Source organism: Pelophylax lessonae, assembly GCF_965119305.1.
Source record: "Pelophylax lessonae genome assembly, chromosome: 6".
NCBI classification, from domain to species: Eukaryota; Metazoa; Chordata; class Amphibia; order Anura; family Ranidae; genus Pelophylax; species Pelophylax lessonae.
This window is the reverse complement of record NC_138773.1, coordinates 191283498-191305474: the sequence shown is the minus strand read 5'-3', so window position 1 is coordinate 191305474 and position 21977 is coordinate 191283498. Positions and strand designations below refer to the sequence as shown.

Genomic DNA, 21977 nt, shown 5'->3' with positions numbered 1-21977 from the left:
TTTTACTGGACCTCTGGATTCAGTCACACCACTGGTTCACAAGGCCGACCCCCTGTAACCATCTTCCTCAGAAAACAGGAGGAGAGACAGCCGTCACCCTCCTCCTGGGACCTGGCTTCCCGCCCAAAGACCTCTACCTCATGTGCCCGTGGCTTTATATACTCTGCCCCACAATGCACAGAGACAACTGTCTGTGCCATTCCCTGGGGCTGTAACAAAGCCTGTGTGTCATTGGCCAGGTTTCCTCCACTGTCCAATGTGCCTCCCCATTGGACACAGTGGGGACACTCCCTCAACCCATATGAATCACACACTGGGCACGCTGAGCAGACCTGACTCACAGATCCTGCTCTCTCTTAAGCAGAGAACAATATAGATTTTGCCTGCTACTCCTCTGACAGGCAGACAGAGCCAAAACTATACTCTCTACCTAGCCCCTGACTAGTAGGGTGCTACGTCACCATTCCATTATTCATATTATGTGACTAAATCAGTCTGTGCAAATGTATAAAAATCCATTACTACTGAAAAAAAGATGTTAATAACTATGTTTCCACTATGATGTACACACTTTATTCCAGCAAGTTATGAACCTAGTAAAATTGGGTTTCTCTCATAATGTGTTCTCTGGTCATCAGAAGGCCTCAGCCTATCTTAGTAACCACAGTTGTGTGATTCTATCTTAGTACCCAAACATAATAAATGAAAAGTGACTTAAAAAATAAATACTGTATATAGTAGTGGGCAATTAAATGATCATCTACACAACTGAATAATTATCTTCTAATACTCTCTAGCTGCTACTTATCCACCTCTCTTAGTAATTTTTCCAAAATCCAGTGTTTCAATACATTTTTCTTGAAAGAGTTTTACAATAACAATGCGCAGAAACATAGATAAACTTCTTACATATAGAAGTACACATCATAGCATAGGATACATAACCAATATCCAAATGCAAGCGCATCAAGGTGCTAAGCGTGGTGTGAGTGTAAATTCCCCAATCACAGCATAGGTGAAGGTAGTAGCTACCGGGAGGGGAAACCTTATAGCAGTGGTCCTCAACCCTGGCCTACAGGGCCCACTAACAGGGTAGATTTGCAAGATAACTGAAATACATCCCAGGTGATATAATTTGCTGCTCAGTGATTGCAGTACTCTAGTCTGCATCTCCCCAAGGTAATACTTAAAATCTGGCCTGTTAGTGGGCCCTGAGGACAGGAGTTGAGGACCACTGCCTTATAGTACAATCTACATTCGGGGACTGTTGACAACTAAGTTGGAGCACCACTGAAGAAACCATAGAGCTGCTGTTGGGGAAACCCTTGTCAGGGGCTTACCTCACAGTTTTGCCTATAGGTAAATAAGTATCCCACAAAGACAAAGATAAAATAAAAGAGCTGAGGGAAAAGGATTGCAGAAAACAGACTACAGGAATTATAGAAGAGGGGAGGTAGGGAAGGACAGCAATCAGGAAAAGGCATTGGAGTTGGGCCATTGTGGACGTCTCTGCACAAGCTAATGCATCAACCCATGGTACCATAGAGGGTTAAATTGCCCATAAAGAGTCCTTTAATTTCCTGAGAAACAATGAGAGATCCAAAGATTCCAACTTTTTTTACCAAATCAGAGACTTTCTGTAGACTTTTGTGGTTTCTTTTTAGACCTATGAATGTCTCACTGAGAAATATAGCACTACAAAATGTGTTTCGGGTAAGAGTAATTTACAAGATTGTAAAAATTCATGTGAATAGAAATCTTCTATTTTGGAGTGTTTAGAGAATGGTCTTTGCTAATGCCAACCAGGCTATTGCTATACACCACACATCCTTCCTAAATCAAAGGATATATCGGTTTGTTGATGGTAAGCAATTCTGAGCAATATTTAATTGAATACAATATTTACTTATAATTTTCTCCATTTCAAAATCCCTAATCCTCCAGTTCTGATCCCCATTCAGGCCACACTGATTTCTCTCTATTATTACAGGAAAAGGCTACTTGGTTTCTTTCCTCTTCTCCATCACCTAATCTTTCGACCCTATTCCCTTCCACCTACTCAAACCACTTCCTGCCACTACTGCCCCTAAATTGACCCATGTGTCTATTGATCTCTGTCATTTGTTATCTTCTGTATTTCATTTACATCCTCTTCAATTCAATCAGTCTTCTTCAGATCTAGCATCTACTTAACTATCCATTTGGATGGCATTTTCCTTTTATCTACTTGGAATGTCCTATACCCACTTCATTTATCATTTTTACTAATATTGATTCTAAAAAAGGCATTTGTAATGCTTTTTGTTCTTTGGTCACTTCAATAACCGGGTTCTGACTAAACAAGCCATATTTTGACTTACAAGCTAAAATGTTGGATATTGGCCTATCCTAACCTGCCAGTAAGCATATTGTTAAGGTGTTTATTATATGCTGATCTCAATCATTAAATATATATATATAATAAAAATATATATATATATATATATATATATATATAATTTTAGGTGTACATTACAAGGTTTGCTTTATACCTGTCTAGACAGTGGCCATTAAAAACAGAACTTCACTCTCTCAATCAACATTGACTATTTTCTGCTTGCATTAGTAAATTTATAGGAAAATGTATCATATTTACTTCTTTTAAACTTTTTTTTACATTTCATCAATCACTTCCTGCTTTCCAAGCCTAGGCCAAAATTATGTCATACATCCCAGGAGTCTTCAGGAGGGGAGGAGGGTTTTCTCAGCTACGCACACCCTCTTACCTGTCTGTTTGAGCTAAAGGCAGATGGATTCCAGGAAATAAATGCTACATGAATTATCTGCCCTTACTCAGGATAGCCGCAACAGAAATGCTAGGTGTTTTTCAAAGGGATTTTACAGTAAAATAAAGCATGGAGACATGGATGGATGGGGGAGTTTGCTTTCAAATATTAAATATGAATTATATAGTGTTTAAGTTTGTGGTGCTCAAATGCAGATTGGTTTCACCTGATAATCCTGCCAGTAACACATTTCCTTTCCTATAGTGACAACGCTCATTTTCTTTTCTTCCTTCCTAGATGTCCTAGACATCCTGTCTTTCACAGAAGATAGCTGGGGAAGCTGATAACATTGTTTAATATATGAGTTTAGTGCACAGGCCGTTACAAGAATAACGGATTTCTCTTTTAGGAACAATAGGTATTTTTCTGTACTTGTAGAAAATCTACTTAACTTTAAGAAAAGCCTGTCAGGGATTTTTGTGCGATCACTGCCAGCAGCTATAGCTGCCAGCAGTGATCATTGTGTTCTGATGGCTGGTAAACCCCCTGCTGTCAGAATACAATAGCTCTGCAGGAGAGGTTCCCCCATCAACATGGACTGTGTTGATGGGGGAATCAAGCCATTTTCTTTCTTTCAACCACAAAATATACTTTAATGACTGTGCCACAAGAAAGAGACTAAAAGACATGAACAAACTTCAGAACAGCAATCCTAGCAGCATAAGGATTAAAAATAGTCAATGTTGATTGAGAAAGTGAAGTTCTGTTTTTAATGTCCACTGTCATTTTAATAAAATGAAACGGTTCCATTACATATTCTTTTCTACACACAGCCTACTTTACCCGCTTGCCAACCAGCCGCCAAAATTTTACTGCGGGTCGCCTCTGTCCCGCAAAACAACATACTTGTCGCCACAGAGGAAGCTAATCAGCGGGTCCAGGGGCTGCCATTGCCGCCGGGCACCCGAGGTCGCTCCCTGTGAGGACAGAATGGCGGTCTGCCATTTTAAACACGGCAGACTGCTGTTCTGTCAGTTATGAACACAGGGATCCTGTGTTCCTCTTATTTAGGAACACAGGTGTCTGTGTTCTTGCAGCAAGCCCCCCCCCCCAGTTAGAAAGCACCCCCTAAGAACACATTTAACCCCTTCCCTGCCAGTGTTATTAGTACACTAACAGTGCATATATAGCACTGATTACTGTAGTAATGTCAGTGGTCCCCCCAAAAGTGTCAAAAATGTCAGTTAGGTGTCCAATCTGTCCGCCGCAATGTTGCAGTCCTGCTAAAAATCGCTTATCACTGCCATTATAAAAATGACATAAATCTTTCCCCTAGTTTGTAGAAGCGATAATGTTTGAGCAAAAAATGGGGGTATTGCTGCACTAAAACATGACATTAAAAAAGTATTAAATAATACATATACACTTCACAATAGATAAAAGCTCAAAATCTCTGAGTAAAGCTGCCAACACCTGATCATGAATTAGAGAAAACAGATCATGGAAAAAATATAAAGGTGAATGGTGTAGCGCTTAAATAAATATAAAATGAACTCCACAGTCCATATACAGATATATTAAATCCTTGGATGGAAAACGAGTCTGTTCAGAAAGACGTGCTCCCAAAAGTGTAGCCAATTACTTCACACTCCAACAGATCTGTGCAGAGAGACCACCACCAAGAGAAAAGATGGCCCCTTACCGCAATGTATGGATCCCCACTACAGAGATCAGATCCAGCTCAATTCACACATCAGTAAGATCCTTGCAGACAGTACCCGGCTCGTAGCGATGTATCCAAATCAGCTCCACTCAATAAAGGCACAGGTATGGGTGCATGTGTGAAAAAAGAGGGACAACTCCCATAGCGAAGTAGAGTAGCGAATGTGTTTATTGATGCACTAGTATAAAAATTGGCAACTCACATTTCGTAGCAGATCAAACAGCATGTCTCTCTCTGATATCGCCTTTAGGACCTGGTTTCCAACCAAGAAAATAGGCCGCTGCGTCCCCTCGTGTATCCCAGCGTGGCGTGCCACAGGCTCCTCCTACGCGTTTCGTCAGTAAATGACGCCCCCTGACGATGTCATTTACTGACGAAACGCGTAGGAGGAGCCTGCAACACGCTACGCTGGGATACACGAGGGGATGCGGCGGCCATTTTCTTGGTTGGAAACCAGGTCCTAAAGGCGATATCAGAGAGAGACATGCTGTTTGATCTGCTACGAAATGTGAGTTGCCAATTTTTATACTAGTGCATCAATAAACACATTCACTGCTGTACTTCGCTATGGGAGTTGTCCCTCTTTTTTCACACATGCACCCATACCTGTGCCTTTATTGAGTGGAGCTGATTTGGATATATCGCTACGAGCCGGGTACTGTCTGCAAGGATCTTACTGATGTGTGAATTGAGCTGGATCTGATCTCTGTAGTGGGGATCTATACATTGCGGTAAGGGGCCATCTTTTCTCTTGGTGGTGGTCTCTCTGCACAGATCTGTTGGAGTGTGAAGTAATTGGCTACACTTTTGGGAGCACGTCTTTCTGAACAGACTCGTTTTCCATCCAAGGATTTAATATATCTGTATATGGACTGTGGAGTTCATTTTATATTTATTTAAGCGCTACACCATTCACCTTTAAATGTTTGAGCAAACCAATCAATATACACTCAGTGGGATTTTCTTTTACCAAAAATATGTAGCAGAATACGTATTGGCCTAAAATGACGAAAAAATTGGATTTAATTTTTTTTTTTTTTATTGGAAATTTTATATAGCAGAAAGTAAAATATATATATATATATATATATATATATATATATATATTATTTTTTTTTTTCAGAATTGTCGCTCTTTTTTTGTTTATGGTGCAAAAAATAAAAATCGCAGAGGTGAACAAATACCACCAAAAGAAAGCTCTATTTGTTGGGAAAAAAAAAACATCAATTTTTTTGGGTACAGCATCGTCAGTTAAAGTAACGCAGTGCTGTATCACAAAAAATGGCCTGGTCATTAAAGGGGTAAATCCTTCTGGTCCCAAAGTGATTCAAGAAGAACTTTAGGAGTTCTGTAATTAGAGTGCAGTAGTTAGGAGTATGCTATGTAAAACACTGTACCTCTAGTGTAGGGGTCAGTAGTGCAGAGGCGTGCAGAGGATTGCAGAATGCACAGGCCACTTTACAGAGTACAGCCAACATTACCCCCCTTCCCAGTACAAATCATGGTCTCCCACAGTAAAGATCTCTCCTAACATCCTTGAATCTCTCCTCTCAGCTGACTCCCTCAGTACAGCTCTCCCCCAGCAAACCCTTTAGCACAGAATGACCCCCCCCCTCTTCCCCTAGAGCACAGACTCCTCAAAACCAGGGACGTGCGGTGAGGTCAGGGGCTGGTGAGGCACTGGCTAGTATCAGAGCCAGATATACACAGGTTACATATTCATAAGTTACATATTCAATTCTCATTATGTAGGCAATTGCAGTTCCACTAGTTCTACTAGTAACCTAGTTATACTCATTTAACAAAAATATTCACAAACGCTGTCCCTTTAAGATATTTTTCAGTCACCCTTTTTGTTAATGCTGGAAACAATATTACTAGCAAAAATGACAATAAAGATTGTAAAAAAAATAAAACGTCTCTTAATATTCTGAAGCCAGAAATATAATAGTAATATTCAGCAATAAACAAGTAAATGATAAAGGGTTCAGGGATATTTACAAAAAGGTGAAATGCAGGAGAATTTTAAAAAAATGGTAAAACAGTAAAAAAAAAAAGTCCAACTAAAAATGTATAGTTTGGAGGTTCTGAGTAATTTTCTAGCAAAAAAAAAATGATGATTTTTACATGTAGGAGAGAATTATCAGAATTGGCCTGGGGGGAAAGTGGTTATCATAAGTAAGTAATATACAAATAATTATTATATATTGTTTTTAAAGTAATTTACTATATTTAAAAAAAACTGTACTCAAGCAGGTGGCTTAACGGACAAATTACTGAAAGCGTAACTCAGGGGCTGACTGGCAACTTTCGGCCCAGGAGGCAAGTACAAACCAGAGGCCCATGGTGCAGTGACTCGGTCCTACTCCCACTCCCCCTCTTCCCGGCCTCCTCCTGACCCCCATTCCAGGCTGAAGCTTTTCTCCATGTACTCTCTACTCACCGGCTGAATCCGGGTTCCTGACCTGGTCAGCAGGGGGCAATTGGGGGGAGCTAGGAAATCTCAGTCGGGGCTGCCTGGGGGAGAAGAGTCTCCAGTGGGGCATGGAACTGGTCTCTGCTCAGACACAATTTACACCATCTATGCTGGGGGGGAGGTCTGTGCTCTGTCCTTGTCTTCATCCCACATTCAGTAGGTCAGCAGTGGTTACTTTTTACTTCTCTTCAGAAGCAGTGCAGCCTTTTTACGGAGCATTAGAATGGCCCAGGGGGCAATTGCCCCCCTTGTCCCCAGGCCCAGTCCCCCCCTGGCTTAACTCCAACCAAATGGGGAAGTTCGGCTTTAAGGACTCGTCCCTCGCCCCTCTTGCAAAATTGGCACTTTTGAGGAGGGGGGGGGGGAAGAGGTATCAAATTTTGACAGGTACCTGCTCCTAGTTCCGTTCCGAGCGCTGCGGCGCTCAGGAAACGAAAGGTCGTATTCCCTCCCACCCCCCTGCAGTCTTCTGGGACACAGGTCCCAGAAGACTGCATCCACCAATCCAGGATGCGCCGCGCGACTCCCACATATCATATAACAAGTAACATAATAATATATTACCATGTTTGATTAAAAAAGTACCTTTTCAGCAGCAACAGATTGTTCCTCTTAACTGTGTGAGAAAACCATGGGATTATGGGTAAACCTTCCTTGTAGTTAAGAGGGCTGGGCTGGAAGGGAGCATTTGTCTTTTAGACACCTGCCCCCTTCTATGGCATAGCCTCCCTTTCCACTACAGAACACTCAGTGCAGACATCCTCCATACTCTATGTACAAAACTCTCAGTTCAGGACCCCCCCAACCCCCCATCCAAGTACAGAATCCTCAGTACAGGCAAGCCACGATGGCCTCCTTCATGCTTTGAAGAAGGCTGTTATGGCCAAAACATGTTAGCTGTACTGTGCCATTTGTATATGTAGCCTAACAAAGGATTTGGAATTTAAAATGCACCGGGTTGGTGGCTAACATTCTTTATGGATTGATGTCTTGGGAGCACACACTCCAGCCATGAGCAGCGGCCCTCAGCAATCTATCCGGAGATAGACCAGTTGAGCGTGGGTTGAATTTTTTTAGTTTGTCCCAGTACATGCACTCCTTATTCCCCCTTCTCCCAAGAACAGAATTCCCAGTACAACACCCCCCCCCCCCCATCCCATACAGAATCCACAGTGCAGACCCTCTTATGCTTCCCTATCCCATACAGATTCCTGAGTACAGACGTTTTCCCCCCTCGCATACAGAATCCTTAGTACAGACTATTTCCCCCCCCCCCCCATACAGGATCCTCAGTACAGGCACTCCCCCATACCCCCCATCCCATACAGAATCCTAAGTACAGACACAACCCTATAATCCCCCCTTTAATTCCATACATAATCCTCAGTACAGATACCCCCAAACCCCCCAGTCCCACACAGAATCCTTAGCACAGATACACCCCCCCCCCCAATACCATAAATAATTTTCAGTACAGACACCCCCCCTCCCATACACCCCACCTCCGTATTGTATCCTCAGGACATACACTTCCCCTGAATCCTATACAGAATCCTCAGGACAGACATCCCCCATATACCATAAAAACCATCCATATAGACACCTCCCCCCCATACCTCCCTCCCCTATTCAGTACAGAATCCTCAGTACAGACACCTTTCCCCCATCTCCTCAGTACAGACACCACCCTGTACCATTAAGAATCCTCAATCCAGACACCTTTCTTCCATTCCATACAGAATCTTTAGTACAGAAACACCTCCCAAATAAATATCTCCCCCCTCCCAAAACTCACTCACCAAATGAGGTGGGAGCTCACAGTTTGTGGAGGGGCTGTGGCCAGCTGACATTTCTTTATTTGACTTGAACAGCACTACGGTGGAAGAGATAGCAGGGCAGAACAGTGCAACTCAAAAGAGAAATTTCATATGACAGCAATACCCCCAGCAACGTCCTCACCCAGTACAGACTGCACCCCGCACCCCCATTAGCACGCCACTGCTCCCTACACTCTCCTTAGAATGTCACTGAACTCCAATGCTTACCAAGGTTCAGTGGCACATCTTTATTTGATGCAGTGCACATGGGGCATGGGCACTCACTACACACATTGGCATTATACCAGTATCCATTCATCCCAACTGTCCCGGACTGTCCCAGTATTTTAAAAAAAGCCCAGTGTCCCAGAGGTCCAAGACATGTCCTGACACTGGGTGCTGGGACTCATTCCAACACTCATCAGAGGCTCTATGCAATTACTGTCAGATATCTCCTTCCTAACAGTACTTTCATAGTTGCAGTGATGTTATTAGTCAGAGCTGGGAAGCATTGTGAGACTGTCTTTTAAGGGAGGGTAAGGGCTAAGCTCCCACTAGCACCAAGGCTGGGTGGGAGGTATAATAAATCCCACTAGCACCAACGCAGGGTGGGGGCATATTAAATCCCACTGTTCCCAATACTGGGTAGGGATTACACAACTGTTGGAGGGGGGTATAATAAATCCTAACACCAATGCTGAGTGGGAGATATTAAATCCACTTGATTACAATACTGGTTGGGGGGGGGGGGGTATAGTAACTGCATCTGACATCAATGCTGGGATGGGGTATATTACATTACACACTCCTAACACCTGCACTCTGTACATTACATACTTCTGAACCCTGTATTCAGTTCATAGGCTCAAGTTTTAAATCTCTGGGTCCTGAGGAAAATAGCCCAATTTGTGATTTTGATTATAAACCTGCTACATTAAAAAAAAAAAAAAAAATACGCCTGGTAAGTTCACATTTATACATAGGGCCCATGGTGTCTGGGAAGAAGTCGTGTGGTCTTCTTTTGGGGATATGGTTCTTTTCAGTGGGAAGTATTGTGCCTGTTGAATTTTTGCTGTAATAACACTTTTTAAAAAACATTTGTACAAATTCCACTAGATTTCTAGTTCTGGATTCTGATCAAAAAGATGATCAAAACACAATCATTCCAATGCGTAAAGTCATTTAAGTTATTTGCTCATTTCGCTACAGACTGTAAATACTGTCAAACCTCAAACATTTTTGTGGCCAGAACAACGTTTAGTGATGAGGCGCTCTGTCAGCCCTCAAAGCTTTGTGTTCTAGCTTTTGCATCCTAAGAAAACATTAATTTCTGTTGATTATTAGCCAAGCAAATAACCATTAGTAGCTGGTGAACTTGGATGCTTTTTTTTCTCACAAAACATAAATGAAACTGTGCAAGCCTTTTCTAAACATGGCATTGCTCCACTGGAATAGCTTTATATTAGTGCTTTGAATTCATAACAAAGAACTTCTAAAGATGGCACAATTATAATCCTTAGCTGATGTGTGGTGGATTATGGCCTGAAAACGTTTAAAGTGCCCTAAGTAAACATATATTCAAAGTATTCCTGATGGTTTTGATCCAAGGTGGGCAAACATCTCTTTTTGTGTTATTGTTCTTCTAATACCTCTCATCCTTTTTTTTCTTCTTTTAGATCATTTGTTTAGGGCACAGGTGTGACACAAGTGTTTTAAACCTTTAATTGCTATCACCTCTGGGTTCTCATTATATATAGCACTATATTGTACAGGTAGTAAACTAAAATGTAGTTAATCACTGATATCCAAGTAATGAATTAAAAACCTAGATATTTGCAAGAAATTAGGTATTTATGTATACTACAAGGCACTTGTAGGATAGTAAATAAACCAAAAAGTAGTGTTGCGCCAGTCATGTGCACACATAGTGTAATAAAACTCAAAATCAGTGTCCATACATGTTCCAATGTCCATACAATCAATCAAATAAACGGTGAATCCACATGTCCAAAAGAATCTTGTGCAAAACGTAATTAGTGCTTTCGTGATTAGTGCAATCCCACCACCAGGTGAATTGGTCTCTCACCTCCACTATAGACCCACTGCTGGGTCAATCACCGCTTTGTATATACACAGGGACCTTCAGATAGTAAAGGCTATGGATAACCTATTACCTCCAGAGGGATTCTCACCGATAGACATGAAAGGGGAACAAAGGAAGAGATCTAGTGCTCTCTGTATGGTTGCAGTAAACCGCTTTATTGAGTAAAAGGAATGGTACTCACAAAGGTGGCGCTTCCAAAGCGCATAGCAGTCAGCATAAACGGTATCTAGCTTCCAGCACGCAGGCTCTGTCCCCTATACGCGTGACGTCGAAGCCCAACCACAGGCGTTGACTTCCTCAGTAGGGGTCGATAGTACCTAAAAGTAAACCACAGAATTACTGGAGGAAGAATCAAGCCTCCAAATATACCCATCATTGGAGCTTCCTTATTTTGTTTGCACCCTTTTTCCATCTCTTGTGTGTATGATTAAAAGTAATTCTGCACTCTGCCACCAAGTTGGCATACTGAATGAAGACTAGATGGGAAACAAACCTAGGTGCAATAGATGACACAGATTGGGAGGAAATTTTTAGAGAACTACAAGCTGGTTTCTCCTAAAATCTCGAATTGGTTAATGCAACTATATGTCTAGCATAGAGCGTATCTAACCTTGGTCCAAATAACTAGGTACTGCCCCTCCTGCAGCCCTCTGTGCCCACTTTGCTCTACCACACTATGTACCTTTATTACCTATCATTTGATATGGACATGTCCACTAATAAAAAACATTTTAGGTCCAAGTGGTACAATTTCGTAATGATCACATGGGCTCTCCATTATTTTTGGACCCTAAACAATGTCTGCTTGGTCTCCTCCTGGACCCAGACACTGATAAATATCTGACTACTCTCTCACATGAGACACTCCTTAGTGCGAATAAATCGAGTAAAACTGGATGCGGGCACTCCCATCTACCTTCCAGTTATGGTTGGGGAATGTGACTGCTACCCTCCCATGTAAGAATTTATGTACATAGAGTTTGTCCCTCCAAACACAATAAAATCTGGGACTGCTGGATGGCACAGCCTAGCATTTGTGAATGACAGCTAGTTTATATATGCTGTAAGGCTTGCCATACATTATACAATTCTCTTGTATTATTTATTTATTTCAGGTACTTATATAGCGCTGTCAATTTACACAGCGCTTTACATATACATTGTACATTCACATCAGTCCCTGCCCTCAAGGAGCTTACAGGATTCAATTAACCTACCAGCATGTCTTTCGAGTGTGGGAGGAACCGGAGTATCCGGAGGAAACCCACGCAGGCACAGGGAGAACATGTATATTAAAAAAGAATAGCGCGCAAATGCAAAAGAAATAACTACCAAATCTGAAGACAATCCATAAATAAAAATGGGGGTTTGGTCCCACCATATGGCCATATCGTGCTCAAGCCCACTACTGCGTCAAAGTACCCCATTATCAGTGGGTCCTACACTATCCATGAAAAAGAGATGAATCCAGCCTTTCTAACCCTTGGAGATAATACTCCTTGCTGGGAAGGATGTGCAAATGCACTACAGGGGACTCCTCCTATATCCACTTGATGGTGGACACTGATTGAGTACAGGTGTGTGTGGGGGGGTGGGGAGGGTTGCTCAACCTCGATAGTCTGGTCAGACCGAATACATAATAAACAGGCAAAAAATTTGGGGGAGCATACCCATGTATTTCTAAAGCTGCTGCAGCTATGAACCAAAAGACATGTATATTAAAAAAGAATAGCGCGCAAATGCAAAAGAAATAGCTACCAAATCTGAAGACAATCCATAAATAAAAATGGGGGTTTGGTCCCACCATATTGCCATATCGTGCTCAAGCCCACTACTGCGTCAAAGTACCCCATTATCAGTGGGTCCTACACTATCCATGAAAAAGAGATGAATCCAGCCTTTCTAACCCTGGATTCAATTAACCTACCAGCATGTCTTTCGAGTGTGGGAGGAACCGGAGTAAACCCACGCAGGCACAGGGAGAACATGCAAACTCCAGGCAGGTAGTGTCGTGGTTGGGATTTGAACCAGTGACCCTCTTGCTGCTAGGTGAAAGTGCTAACCACTACACCACTGTGCCGCCCATTGTACAATTTTCCTTTAGATTTATCAAACCCATATAATATGAGGTCAAAAATAAACACTTTCAATTTGTTTGCAATCAGGCAGGCCCTTGCAATACATAGTTGAAGGTAAATCTAAAGCAAAATGAACAAGAAGATTTTATAATGTATGGCCAGCTTAAACCTCCATTCTGGAGTTTTCCTACAATACGCTGCTCCACCCATAACTAAGAGTGACTACTGGCTCTCTGGGACAGCACTATGGTTGCACATTGGCCTTATTATTTCTTATATTGCATGAATGTGTAATGTCAGGGAAATTACATTTGTAATGGATTTTGCTGGATTATATGTGCCTAGTATGTATATGTTTATTCTTGAGTCCCATCCCTTCAATATCTTGTTCACCTCATCAGTCTACTTTTATTGTGTCCTGTTGTGCTTTTCCAATCAGAAGTGTGTAATGTATGGTTGTTTTGCAATCTGTATTTTTATACTGTATCTGCGTTTGTTTCATTAACACTTTGTTTTTCAATGTAAAAACACTTCTGCACAGGTCCAGATTCTCATTACTAGATCTTTTAGGCATACTAGCACTAGTTTCCAACGGTAGTTTTTACCAAAATAATTACATGACACAATAAGGGGAGCTTGCAGAAAAGCGCATAATCGTTATAAATGACTAGCTTAGTATGATGCCTAAACAAGGTCCTGGAAATTGAGCAGTTGTTTATGTCAAATACCATACACACCAGTAAAAAAAATGTATACCTTGTGGAATGTTACTTATCAGTTATCTCCTCGATTACAGATTATATGAATAATAAACTGCAGAGCCAAGAGGCATATAAAGAGGAGCCAGCAGGATCCACACTGGTGAAGGAGATCCCAACTGCAGGAGCAGAGAGCAAACTCAAAACATTACAGATGGATATTGATTGGAATATCGATCCAAATATAGGTACGTTCTATAGTGGGGCAGGTTCCCTTTCTAAAGGCAAGGATTACAGGAAGAATGCTTCAGCACAGTTGAGTACTGTCTGTGATACTTTTTCTTTTATTTGCGTTAACAGTTACATTTCCAGGACAAGATTTCTGGGTCTACCCCCCTTCTTCTTAGGTCCAAGCAGTACAGACCTTAAGCAGTAGGAAAACTTTGAATGTAGCATATGCCATATAAGTTTAGTCCAGGGCCACAGGCTATGACACTGCATTAAAGCCCAACTCCAGCAATTGAACCATTATCTTTTATTATTCTGATGCAGTCAGGCATCAGTAACGCATAAGTAAAGCTAGCCATAGACTGGCTATACATTATACAATTTTCGTGTACAATTTTCCTTTAGATTTACCAAACAGATATAATATGAGGTTAAACCTATACACTTTATATTTCTATGCAATCAGGCAGGCTCTTGTACTACATAGTTGAAGGTAAATCTAAAGTAAATTAAAAAAGAAAATTAGATAATGTATGGCCAGCTACAGACAGATCGAAATTTGGCCAGTTCAGCAGGGACTGGACTTTTGTTGAACGAAAAAGTTGGAAAACCTTTCTTAGTAAGCAGCTACAATTAATAGGCAGCAGCCACTGATCAGAGTATTTTGACAGCAGGAGTTGCTGTCAGATCACAATGTTCCGGCAGGGGGGAATCCCTCCATTCACCTCACTTGTTTAGATGGAGAAATCTGTTGGCTGAAAAAAAAAAAAAAACAAGCCATGTATAACCAGCTTAAAGTGGAATTCCACCCAAAAGTGGAACTTCCACTTTAAGCAATCCTCACCCCCTTACATGCCACACTTTGCATGTCATTTTTTTTTTGGGGGGGGGGGGTACCTAGTTTTGACAGGTACCTGCTCCCACTTCCGCTCGGGCCGCATTGGCGACTCGAGCGGAAGTTCTCCTCTCCCCCTCCCTCCCTGCAATCTTCTGAGACACGTCACAGATCCCAGAAGATTGCCAGGCCACTGTGGAGGCACAGCACAACTAGCACATGCACGGTGCGCACCTGGCTGTGAAGCTGAAAGCTGTCACAGCCGGGTGCCCACACTTGTGATGCCGGCACAGGGGAGTGGTGAGAGAGAGGAGGGAGGCTTCGAGCAGCCGCATCGCTGGATCGTGGGACAGGTGAGTGCAGCAGCTACAATTTTTGTACCTGCTGACTTTTAATAAACGTAAAAACCACTGGAACTCCGCTTTTTTTTGTCAATTGGGGGTGTACTAACTTTTGTTGCCAGCGGTTTAGACATTAATAGCTGTGTGTTAAGTTATTTTGAGGGGACAGAAAATTTACACTGTTATACAAGCTGTACACTCACTACTTTACATTGTAGCAAAGTGTCATCTCTTCAATGTTGTCACATGAAAAGATATAATAAAATATTTACAATCTCAATGGGCAAAAATATCTATACTGACATTGACTGGGTAATGTGATGGGCACGAAACGATGCCACATCCTTTGATGGAATTGAAAATTATCAACCTATAGAGGGCTGAATTCAAGGAACCCCGAAAATCAAAGTGAAAGAATGATGCAGCAGGTTAGTCCATTTTGCTGAAATTTCATTGCAGCAACTCAAAATGGTACTCAGTAGTTTGTATGGCCCCCACATGCTTGTATACATGTCTGACAACGTTGGGGCATGCTCCCAATGTGACAATGGATGGTGTCCTGGGGTATTTCCTCCCAGATCTGGACCAGGGCATTATTGAGCTCCTGAACAGACTGAGGTGCAACCTGGTGGTGTTGGATGGACCGAAACCATGCTCGGGGTGAATCTGTTCTCATCTGTGAAAAGCACAGGGCGCCAATGGCAGACCTGCCAATTCTTTTGTGAGATACTGTATATATATATCTAAATATAGCTATATATATATATATATATATATATATATGTATATATATATATATATATATACAGTATATAGAGAGAGAGAGATACAATATCTCACAAAAGTGGGTACACCCCTCACATTTTTGTAAACATTTTATTATATCTTTTCATGTGACAACACTGAAGAAATTACATTTTGCTACAATGTAAAGTAGTGAGTGTACACCCCTAAGTGAAAATGTCCAAATTGGAACCAAAGTGTCAATATTTTGTGTGGCATGGAGTTCACTGGAGCTTTACAGGTTGCCACTGGAGTCCTCTTCCACTCCTCCATGACAACAGCACGTAGCTGGTGGATGTTAGAGACCTTGTGCTTCTCCACCTTCCATTTGAGGATGCCTCACAGATGCTCAGTAGGGCTTAGGTCTGGAGACATGCTTGGCCAGTCCATCCCCTTTACCCTCAGCTTCTTTAGCAAGGCACTGGCCGTCTTGAAAGTGTGTTTCGGGTCGTTATCATGTTGGAATATTGCCTGCGTCCCAGTCTACGAAGGGAGGGGATCATGCTCTGCTTCAGTATGTCACAGTACATGTTGGCATTCATGGTTCCCTCAATGAACTGTAGCTCCCCAGTGCCGGCAGCACTCATGCAGCCCCGGACCATGACACTCCCACCACCATGCTTGACTGCAGGCAAGACACAATTGTCTTTGTACTCCTTACCTGGTTGCCGCCACGCACGCTTGACACCATCTGAACCAAATAAGTTTATCTTGGTCTCATCAAACCACAGGACATGGTTCCAGTAATCCATGTCCTTAGTCTGCTTGTCTTCAGAAAACCGTTTGCAGACTTGCTTGTTCATCATCTTTAGAAGAGGCTTCCTTCTGGGACGACAGCCATGCAGACCAATTTGATGCAGTGTGCAGCATATGGTCTGAGCACTGACAGATGGACTCCCCACCCCTTCAACCTCTGCAGCAATGCTGGCAGCACTCATACGTCTATTTCCCAAAGACAACCTCTGGATATGACGCTGAGCACATGCACTCATCTTCTTTGGTCAACCACGGCGAGGCCTGTTCCAAGTGGAACCTGTCCTGTTAAACCGCTGTATGGTCTTGGTCATCATGCTGCAGCTCAGTTTCAGGGTCTTGGCAATCTTCTTATAGCCCAGGCCATCTTTATGTAGAGCAACAATTCTCAAATTCAAACAATTTTTCAGATCCTCAGAGATTTCTGTGCCACTAGGGGCCATGTTGAATTTCAAGTGACCAGTATGAGAGAGTGAGAGCGATAACACCAAATTTAAGACACCTACTTCCCATTTACACCTGAGACCTTTTAACACTAATGAGTCACATGACACCGGGGAGTGAAAATGGCTAATTGGGCCCAATTTGGACATTTTCACTTAGAGGTGTACACACTTTTGTTGCCAGAGGTTTACACATTAATGGTTGTGTGTTGAGTTATTTTGAGGGGACAGCAAATTTACACTGTTATACAAGCTGTACACTCACTACTTTACATTGTAGCAAAGTCTAAATTCTTCAGTGTTGTCACATGGAAAGATATAGTAAAATATTTGCAAAAATGTGAGGGTGTACTTACCTTTGTGAGATACTGTATACATATATACATATATAGATATAGATATAAATATATATACACATCAGTTATAATTCCTGTATGATTCTTGGCAGATGATCGGGAAGCAAAGCATGGCTATGATTAGCATGTCTGAACTTTTAAGACTTATCTAAATATTTACATCCTGTTAGACTTTTTTTTTTTATTTCGGGCTTTCATTACACTGATGATACAAATAAATAATTATGTAAATCTTCATAAAACAAATATCTTACAGTCAACCAACAAAATTATTAAAAGCCATTTCGCGGTTTGGCCTTAACTGTTTTAAAAATATTATGAATGAATGAAACAATTTACATCAAACACTTTTACCAACAAAGTATATTATGGATAAGGCAGATGTTTTTGGGTGATGTGAAGCTGAGTTCTGCATTTATTAATTCCCAGTGCCAAATTCAAGGATTTGCCATTATTTGAAAGCCCAAATATAAGAATTTGCCTATACTAGTGTATCTCAGAAGACTTCCCATTCAAATGATTGCAGCACATGCAGAATGGGCCGCAAGGAGAAGAACTTGCAGACCACTTTGCGAATTGGGATATAGCTAAAAACAGGGGCACAGTGAAAATCATTATACAGTATACTATATGTTTTGTTCTTAAACATCCTTCCACTTAAGCAATGCTCAAATGTGCATGTAAAAAATAGGATGTGAAAATCAATTGTGCACTTTGCAAAGTGCAGTGGAACTCTTCAACTGCAGTTGCTCCAGAGCTTAGAAAATGAGCAGAAGCTGACTATCCATCATCCGATCATGTACAAGCAAAAATGCAGCTTTTTTTTTTTTTCCTTGCATGTGATTGGGTGTTCTTTTCAAAGCGAAGATTTACCTCATTTACTAAGCTCTGGAGCAACTGCACCTGTAGAGTGCAAGTGCACTTTGAAAAGTGCACAGTCTATTTGCCTTTAGTAAATCAATCCCATAGTGTCTCCATTAGTTTTATTTTTTTAGGTTTTTATTTTTCATTTTTTAATGTGAGAATCCTGCAAAGAACACACTTCCTGTCCTTAGGTGGCTATGTTTACTCCTCCACTGCATCTATAATGGGAGCTACAATTATCACCCAGGCTGGACTATAAACATGTCTTCCTTGGATCATCGCCATTACAACAGGCATGCAGAGTTTAGTAGGTTAAAGGAGGAATATAACATTGTTTTATGGTTCCAGTTCATCTCATGGGAAGTTTACAGGACAATGCATTTCTGGCAAAATCAAGAGGTATTTTCTGTACTTACTAAAAATATTGTTAGCCTAAAAGGGTTGTCCCCTTACCAGCTCTACAGTTTGACAGTCTGTGAATAGCAAATGTGGTTGAACGAATCCTTCGGCAGGAAAAACAGTTCAGATATATTTGTTTCAGTTGTGTAGTTGGCTGTTTGCCTGGAGTTCTGCCTAAATGCTTAAGCCTTTATCCAATGGTTAAAAGTAACACGAATACGCATTATCAATTCCCTTTAAATTAAATTTTAGCAATGTCTGGTAAGAGAACTCAGATCATTACTGTACTTATCTAATTATCTCCTTCATACTTAGGTGAGAAAACCTTAGGCGATGTACTGTACTCTCACTGCAGTCAGAAAAAGCTATGCTTGTTAAAACTACCTGAAATATTCATTTAGTTGGTGATGCTGCCAGAGACCTCTAAATAATTGGCAAATGTCTTCTCTTCTTTTATGATAAAACCTTTTCTGACAGCAATATTCACAGAAAATGTTTAAATAGTCTTTAAAATGTTATACTTAGCAGGGTATGTAACATGTTAAAAGCCCAGTTTGGCCATAAATGGTTCCATCCTATCCCAGATCCAATGGCCAATAAAACTCTTGAGTGAGGATCGAGATCTTTAGGTCAACACCGCAGAAGAATAATACTTTTGGAAGGGCTTGATAAACTGTATGTCCAGCCAAAAGGTTTTTTTGGCTAAAGTATGTAAGCATTAGTACCTCAGTTGTAGGGAAAGACTAGAAACCTTGTCAGCTTTTTATCGCTAAAGTAAATAAATTAATAGTTTAAATTTTAGGTGCTACTTTGTGATATGTGTTCATATATGTGCATATAACAAGGTGAATTTATACCACAAACAATCAACAACAATTTATATTTAAATATATAAATAACTTTATCAAAAAGTGCCCATATTTATATTTCTTTCAAACCACGTCCTTATATGTGCTCCTCCACCTTCATCTAAGGGACAACTCACCAGATGGATTTGGGCCACCAGGACCCTCACCGCTTTATTAGATTTTTCATCTCAATTTCAATCTCCCATCCTCGGAACAAGTTGCATATCACAAAGTATCCTCGATCTTGACAATTTTGTGTGCTTTACGTTTATATCAAATGAGGCTCCAGGTCACCCATAAAGATCCCCAAAATAAAGCATGTAGGATATAATCAAAATAGTAGGTAACAGACTCACATTAAAATGTGTCTCCAAGCGGCACCCACTGTGATTTGTTTAGTATGGAGCGATTAACGCTGTCCGCTCTCCGGATCGCCGTGCGTGTCACCTGCATTCCACTGACATCGGAAATTGCGAACCCAGAAGTATTACCTCTACGGACCTCAATGCATTTAACCGTAAAAAGGCATCATCAGGAAGTCATCAAGACTTCCTGATGACGCTATATATATATATATATATATATATATATATATATATATATATATATATTTAAATATAGATTGTTGTTAGTTGTATAAGTTCACCATGTTATATGCACGTATATGAACACATATCACTATTCAAAATAGCGCCTCAAATTTACACTACTCATTTATTTACTTATCTTGGTCATTCCAAAAATGATGGCAGCTGCACTCTAATTAAGAATTTAAAAGTACAGAAGGCGCCATTTTTTCCTAAACAAATTCAGCTTTTTATCGCTGTTTAAATTTCTGTTGCAAATTGTTTGTTACTTCCTGCCCGGTGAAACAGTTGTCACCATTAGGCCAGTTGCACACGGGCGTAATAATTAACTGATGTTTTCTCAGGAACTTGTTGACAGAAAGTCAGCGAGTACAAAAACTGTGTGTAAAGAGTAATGATGAGTATAGCCATGTAAAGGTGCGTAAGCATATAAACAAGTGAAATTCTTCTTCATTGCCAATGTTGTAAAATACTCACGTAAACATAGTAAACAAGTAAATATGCATATGCGAGTAAATTACTGCGCTCTAATGTAAAATTTTATATTTTTGTTTTAGGGCTCTGTACTCAACGCTGTATTACTGATCATTTCATAGACAACAATGCATCTCATTTCAAGTCAGTAAAAAAACGCAACATTTTTTACTCTCGTGTGAAAGAGAAGCCCAAAGAGGGGTTTTAATCCTTTTATACTCTATCCAATCAGGAAACATTTGGATGGAGCATATTTAGCTTTGAGGTTTAATCAGATCTTCCAACTTGCTAAGGTCAGTGTGACCTGGCTGAATCTTTCCTCTTTTCTTTGAGAAGAATAAGGCTCCGTTCACACCTGAGCGATTTTCTGCTTGAAGCTTGTAGCTCTAAAACACTCAACAAGCCAAATCCCATTCATATCAATGGCCCCTGTTCACATCTGGCCCCTCTTCACATTTCTGAGCTTGTAGCAAAACACCTGTCTCTTAAAAAAGTACATGAGCTTCTTTTTGGCAGATTGGAGGCAGTTTAGGCCCCATAGACTTCAATGGGAAAGGCCGAAAATGTGCGACATAAGTGTTTTTCAAGCGTTTTGCTGTGCATTTTCTGCTCAAACAGCATCTCTCCTCCCCTTATTTCTTCCACTTCTCCTCTCCCCTAGTGCTTTCTATTGGCTAAACAAAAATGCCTGAAGCTGTAAAACACTTGTAATACACTTCTAAAACACTTGAAGTACACTTCTAAAAATGCTCAAAAACTCTCAAATAAAAAACGCCTGAAAGTCAGGTGAATGCAGTCTAAAGAGAAGTGTTAAGCGAAAAAAGATCAAAGGTAGGAACGCCCAAAACCACCCCTATACACAGATGTGCTGGTCTTAAATGGGTGCCCTGATGAGCTAGATGCAAGTTTGCAGTGTGAAGCAATGTAAAACAATGTAAAACAATATAAAACTGCATAATACAATGTAAAACCAAATGACAGATGAAGCTTATGTAAGCTAGATGCTTTGGGTTGCCCAGAGCGCTATACAACACACTACTAATATAACTTTGGGAGTGCTGCTTCCAGCATGGGTGTGCTGTGTGGCTTTAGGAGACAAAAAATTGTGAGGGGGTGAGAAGCACAACAAACATAGTGTAGCATGTAAAGTGTAATTTTAATAGAAAGCCTTTAAAGAAGAAGTAAGGTTGCTTTGAAACGCATTCCGGTTCCAGCTCCAGCTTTTTCCTACTACTACATAGGGTGGCCAAATACCTTTGGCCCTGCATTCCATCTATGACTTCGGCTTTCCAGTGACAGGGGTTCCCTGCTTCCAATCCACCTCTGCTCCCTGCGTTCCATCTATGACTTTGGCTTTCCACTGACAGGGGTTCCCTGCTTCCAATCCACCTCTGCTCCCTGCGTT

At 41.0% G+C, this 21977-nt stretch overlaps 1 protein-coding gene across 1 annotated transcript in view; it reads left to right on the top strand.

The window, feature by feature from the left end:
• Positions 1–21977, top strand: part of KIAA2012 — a 270773-nt gene that overhangs the window by 97166 nt on the left and 151630 nt on the right. The window contains exon 9 of the mRNA XM_082262270.1: positions 13760–13909. Coding sequence (XP_082118396.1) covers positions 13760–13909 — 150 coding nt within the window. The remainder of the gene's footprint in view (positions 1–13759; positions 13910–21977) is intronic.